The sequence below is a fragment of the Diabrotica undecimpunctata genome, chromosome 3, assembly GCF_040954645.1.
Source record: "Diabrotica undecimpunctata isolate CICGRU chromosome 3, icDiaUnde3, whole genome shotgun sequence".
Lineage (NCBI taxonomy): Eukaryota > Metazoa > Arthropoda > Insecta > Coleoptera > Chrysomelidae > Diabrotica > Diabrotica undecimpunctata.
The window spans coordinates 118,632,649-118,639,259 of record NC_092805.1 but is presented as its reverse complement, the minus strand read 5'-3'; the positions used below and the strand labels follow the sequence as shown (position 1 = coordinate 118,639,259).

Sequence of the window (6,611 nt, the reverse complement as noted above, 5' to 3'; positions counted from 1 at the left end):
AACATTAAATTATTATTTAATACATTTTTCCATATACTCCTATTAAATTTAAACAAATTAGTTTTTATACAAACACCGACATTTTAAAACATTAATCAACATAATTGTAGCGCTTCATTTTTAACTTCCAAATACCTCAAAAAATAATGACTTTATCGTTACGAATAACCAAAGAGTCTATTATTTAGATAGAAAGTATCGGAGAATAGAAAAATTGCGGTAAAATGGCAATTCCGCCAGTGGCGTAGAATTTAAGAAGGATCAATAATTCACTTTCTCCTGTCATTTTTATAAGAAGCAAGAAATAGCAAATTTGGTCCAGAATGACCCGAGATATGTTATTTTTTGCGAGTGCTCTATTTTGCAACTGCGTTGGATTGTTTGAAAAGCGCGACTGGCGCTTCAGTCGGTTACCCTCACTCTTTTTACTCTTGTCCAGGGGTTCCCAAACCGGGGGGCGTGAGGAGAGAGATGTCAGGAGAGAGCGAGAGACAAGTCGAAAATTAAATTAAATTTAGGTAGTCCTTCTAAAATTCTAAAGTAACCATGATGTTTAGAAAATTAAAACAAACCACTTTATATCTGACTTTACACATAAATTTGAAATCGAATGCTTGAAAGAATGGAATGTGAGCCGTTCAATGTGGCAATAGCGCGCATTTGACAACCGAGCGTTTCCAAGCACTGCCATCCTTCCCCTTCCAGTCATCTGAAAAAGTACTTGAAGCTTCATATGAGCTATCACTTCTGATTGCTAAAGAAAAGAAGAGCCATATTATTGGAGAGACGCTTGTTAAACCGTGTTTGTTAAAGGCAGATGATATTATTCTTGGAACGCAGAGTCAGCAAAAGTTATCTCAAATACCTCTTTCTGGCAATACTGTGAAACGTCGCATTGATGATATGGCCGAAGACATACAAAACCAGGTACTTGATGTAGTAAAATGATCGCCATTTTTTGCTAGCTATTCAGCTAGTTTATGTTCGGTGTATTGAAAACGAAAGAATGAAAGACGAGCTACTCTTTTCTACAGAGTTTGAGACTACGACAAAAGGTATTGATGTTATGAAAGCAGTATCAGACTTTTTGACAAACGTGAACTCTTTTGGCAAAAACTGATCGGTGTATACGGATGGCGCGCCTTCAATGCTTGGTTCTCGCTCAGGATTTCTACAATTAGTAAGAGAGAAAAATGCTGATGTGACTGGGATCCATTGTGTTATACATCGACAAGCCTTGGCAGCAAAAACTCTTTCAAATGAACTGAATGCTGTCTTAAAGTTGTGTATTAAAGTAGGTAATTACATAAAAAATGGTGCATTGAATACCCGACTGTTTAAAACTATTTGTGAAGATTTAGGGAGTGATCACAAAACACTGCTAGTTCATACAGAAGTAGGATGGCTCTCAAAAGGAAATATGTTGGCAAGATTATTTGACCTTCGAGATGAAGTAATCACATTCTTGGACCAGGAAAAGCAAAATGAACTAAGCGTGGCCTTCAAAAAACATTGTACCCAAGTAATATTGGCTTGTCACACATCTTTAACTCGTTGAACAGCCTTAACCTAAAACTGCACGGTGGAGAGTCAAATATAGTTACTCATCGTGATGCGATCAAGATGTATATTGAGAAATGGCAACTTTGGAGGCGTAAAATATCAGCAAACCTCTACAATTATTCGAGTTTTCCTAAAGCAGAGTCAATCTCAGAAGAAACACGCTTCAAGGACCTTTTATCCAAATATCAAATATCAAACCTTTTGGAGAGTCTAATTGAAGAGTTCCAGAAATACTTCCCAAACACTTGTGACGATAGTATTTTCAGAATGTCAATTGACACATTCCATGTCAACATAGACTCCCTGCCTGAATCACTTCAAGAAGACGCTTTGCAAATAAAACATGATTCCTCTGCCAAATACAACTTTGATATAATGGACAAACCTTCATTTTGGTTAAAATATTTCAAAATGTATCCTAGTGTATGACGGGAAGCTCTTCGTTTATATTTGCCCTTTTCAAGCACCTATTTGTGCGAAAAAGCATTTTCAACACTTGTGGCAATTAAAACAAAGTATCGGGATAAACTTGATGCTGCTAGCGACTTGCGTTATGCACTTACTAAAACTCAGCCACGCATAGACATACTAGTAAATAAAATGCAAACACATCCGTCTCACTAACCAACTTAATCTATATTTCTTTTATTAAGAATTTTTGTATTTTTTAAAAACTAGTAATATTGTATCTTATGGCAGTATAAATAAATGTTTTGTTTTCTATGTAATACTTATTTGTTTTTGTTTTGTTCCTAGGCCCATACAATTTATTGTTAAGGGGTGGGGGGCGCGAGAAACTTTCATTTCAACAAAAGGGGGCGTGGTACAAAAAAGTTTGGGAACCCCTGCTCTAGTCGGAACGCAAAGTACTCTTTGTTTATAACACTCGTGTTTAAATAATTTTTAATAATTGTTTGCTAAAAGTTTTGTTACACTGACTTTTCTTATAAAAGATTGGTTAATTTTACCCCTTAATGTTGTTAATTAACTTAACAGTGATTTAAAAAAAAAAGGGGTTATCTTGGCTCCTAAGGGTCCTAGAAGTTTTTTAACTAGCTATCCAAATATTTTTTAGCCTTTTATTTGTACTAAATCCTACGGAGTTATTTCAAATGTTTATAAGCTTAAAAGTGCTATTTATTATTAAATCATTTTGTGTACATACATGTTATTAAAACTTTTTTCCATAGGTTATTAGTATACGTCTTAAAGAAGAAAATAAGCCCAGGATTACTGAGATCCATTCAGTTAAATTATCTAGACAAGTCTTAGAAATTAGCTCATTTTTCTAAAAAAAATTTATAAACAAATTAAATTTCGCAAAAACTATTCAACCGATCTCGTCCATCTTTTGTACACAATTCAATCATGATAAGACCCTCAAGTTCAGGTACATTTAAACAAATTTTAATACATAATAAAAACGTTATTAACAATATTCAAAAACAGTGATTTTGTTGTTCATTTTACATTAACTTTTTTGTTTATCATCTGATTTTAATTTAGGGTATCTTTTTTTTCTGAAAAAGTTGACGTCTTTAAATAGAAAAAAATTTAAGTTATGAGCGAAATAATGAGTTTGACATTTTGATTATCTATTTAAAAATATTTCTACTAAAAAATTGATGAATCCCTAGATGAAAGTCTTTTTGTATTACCTCATACTACACATTTGAACTATCAAACCCCTCTATACAGTTGTGACGAAAAAAGGTTTGTTTTTTACTAACTTGATTAGTCTACAAAAATACTTCAGTTTTTTCATTAATGTATCATCTGAAATAATAGCTAACGTAGTCGTCCCTACTATTTTGGCCTTTACTTAACTGTTCAAGCAGGTAGTCCTCTCTTTTTAACAGTGCAAAGTGTGTAAATAAGTAATAATTTAGAAGTCAAATGCTTACTTACGTGACATTTTATTATTTTTCAGAACGGTATGGACTGATCTAATCTAAACATGATGTAACAAAATTTTTAAAAAGAATAAAGATAATAAAAATAAGAAAGTATAGTAAATGTTTGACAGTGGTACGACCGATAAAAAAAATTAAAAAAATGAGCTGTTGAAATTAATAATGAAGGCGAAAATAGAACTTGGGGATGTAATTGTATCCAGAAAAATCGTATTTTAGGCACTTAATGTATCATTTAGTAAGGTGATTTTTGGATACAAATGATACAACAGTGGTCTAACGATATATTTACTTAAATATTGATTGTTATTGTATTGAAATGATTCAGATTTACACTATTTAAACTTTATATACTTTTTACCTTTCTAATAAAACGTGTTGAGTACAGGTTACTACCAATATAATTCAATAATTTGATACTTTACCAAATCCAGTTCTTCTAAACTCGAAGATAAACAAATCAAAACGAAAAATTCTAGATGGCAATTAGGATTTTAAAAAGCCGTATTTTTGCCGAAACAGTTATCTTGATAACAATGGACTAAATTCACGCACAGAAAAGTACTCGTAAAATTATGAAATGTTAAATATGGAATAATATTTCGGTTAAGAATACCATACAGATGAAAAAATAAGCAGCAGGTACTGTGGAAATGAATATATACAAATTTTTTGTTTTCGCATTCAAAGAAATCTTTAGCATTGTTTTAATAAAATCTACAGCAATGCCAAATATATTCATTCTCAACTTCAGCAATGCAGAAATTTTTATTTGAAACTCCAGCTTTTAATTCATCTAATAGCTTGTTTAGCAAGAAAAACACCTAGTTTATTTGAGATTTTTTTATTTTCAAAGAAATACATAAACCACTGCTATTTTTAGAAACGATTGAATTTATTTTACGATTGAAATTATTTACGAAGTTCACCTAAAACACTAAAAAAAAATAAAAAAAATAATTGTTTAAACAAATTAGATGGCTTATTTAACAATTTATTTATTTAAATAATATACATCCGCAATGTACGCAAAAAGTACACGCAAATTAAAAAAAAAGGAACGTCAAAATTCATAAACAAGAACCAGAGATACCGTTAACAGCTCCTTTCTCCTCCAATGTTCCCGAGCGAGTTTCAAAGCCGGCCGATTTGAGGACCATATTTTGAAGCTTTGTGGATGATTCCGATGAAAGTCAATATCTTTTTTCGAATTTGGAACATTAAAACTTTAAATTACGTTCTTTCAAATTAAGCTAATTAAATCTCTCAATTGCTATAAAGTTGTTGTGAATTATTAAAAAAATGGGAATAACTTCGTCCCAAATTGTCCTAGGACAACATTTTCGTCAAAGGACAACGTAAAAAGTTATTCTAATTATTGTTTACAAGCAAAAACAAAACAAAAAATGTTTTTAAAAAATGATTTTGCAATATTCAAAATTGTTTTCCTTAATTTTTTAATAATATTGATAGGATAAATCTTCTTCTTTCATAAGCCATCCGTAGAATTACTGTAACTTAATATGATTTGTTGACTTATATTGCTACAAAAAAAATTAATTTGTGATAAACTAATAAAATAACTTTTAAACTATTTGACTGATCAATTTGAAATTTTGATCATATTTTAAGCACCACAATTTCCAAGATTCCATGTAATATGAAGGTTCTAAGTTCATTTGTAAAAAAATGCTTTATTTTGCAATTTTCTAAGCAACCAATAAGGATAGAAACATTTTAAAAAACGCCATTTTAAAGGTTTTTATATGGCTTAAAAGTTTATTACATACTTCCAAATTTGTTTCAAACTTTTTGCTGATAAACATAAAATGCAAAAATTTACCATTTTTGTCCTTAATTTGTTAATAACTAATTAAATCCAAAAAATTGACTACAGGAAACATAATATAAGTTCTTTTTATAGAGGTCCATATTACTCAAAACAACTGTCGATGTCGTTTGCCTGGAGGGGTCAGTGTCCCTTGAAAAATCTTATTTCCCAGAACTATCAGCACTTTATTATTATTTGGGGTTTAATATTTCTAGCGCAAGTGGTATTTATTTTTTATAACCAAGGTAATTGATACTAGGTATATCCGAAAAAGTTTAAGACAACTAACGGTAAAATTGTTGTATAAACTAAGATTTTCCAATAAACTACAGTCTGTAGAAGATGTTAGTGCCGAGTATCTGTAAGAACAAATAAAGCTACATATTTATAACGCAGCAAAAAAAGCATTGGGTAAACTTGACAATGGGAAAATTCGTAAGCAGGAACGGTTTGAAGATGATCTCAATACGGTAGTCTTCTTCATTTTTTCTTCTTTTTATGTAGAAATGATGATAATGTGTCATTACCAGCATTTTTTTTTCAGTGTTTTCATCTCTGCTGTTTCTAACATTATTTTTGTCCTCACTGTGCCAGGTCGTGTTTTTGCCTCGTATGTTATTCTTTGGTGTGATGACTGTTTTGTGAATTCTGCATTTCATTTCTTACTCGATCTTTTTATTTCTCCATATTGTTTCACTCAGGCAACCTGCGGCTGTCTTTGCTCTATTCACTTGACCTTCCACTTCAGTTTCGAACTTTCCGTAGCTATATAATGTGATGACTAGATATTTAAACTCCCATCACTTGTTCTATTATCTGACTTTCCAGCTCCAATTTACATATTAGTAAATTTGCTGTTATATCCATGCATTTTGTCTTTTTTGGGGAAATTAACATGTTAAATTTTTTGACGGTTATATAAAATTGGTGCAGCATACGTTGCAAGTTATCTTCACTTTGAGAGAGTAGTATTACGTCATCTGGATAGCAGATTATTTTTTAGTCCTTTTTGAGTTCTTACTTTTTTTATTATTTCATCCATAACCAGGTTGAACAATAGAGGACTCAGGGAATCTTCTAGAAGACTCAGGGAATCTTCCTGTCTTATCCTATTGCCAGCTTTAATAGGGTCAATTGGTTCTTCTTCTACTTTGACTTTTATTGTGTTGTTTTGGTAGATATTTTCAATCGTTTTGATTATTCCTAGAGGTATCTCTCTTGCGTACAATAAGTGGATAACTTCCTTTAATTTAACCCGGTCAAATGCCTTCTTAAGGTCCACGAAACATAGATATATCCGTTTG

At 31.4% G+C, this 6,611-nt stretch overlaps 1 protein-coding gene across 1 annotated transcript; it reads left to right on the top strand.

The window, feature by feature from the left end:
- Positions 1 to 1,623: 1,623 nt before the first annotated feature.
- Positions 1,624 to 1,992, top strand: LOC140436030 (uncharacterized). The gene has a single exon (XM_072524742.1). It carries the CDS (start codon positions 1,624 to 1,626, stop codon positions 1,990 to 1,992), a length of 369 nt encoding a protein of 122 aa, XP_072380843.1.
- Positions 1,993 to 6,611: the final 4,619 nt, after the last annotated feature.

Coding starts and splice junctions, on each gene's coding strand:
- LOC140436030 (XM_072524742.1), top strand. CDS start 1,624: ATGTATATTGAGAAATGGCAACTTTGGAGGCGTAAAATATCAGCAAAC.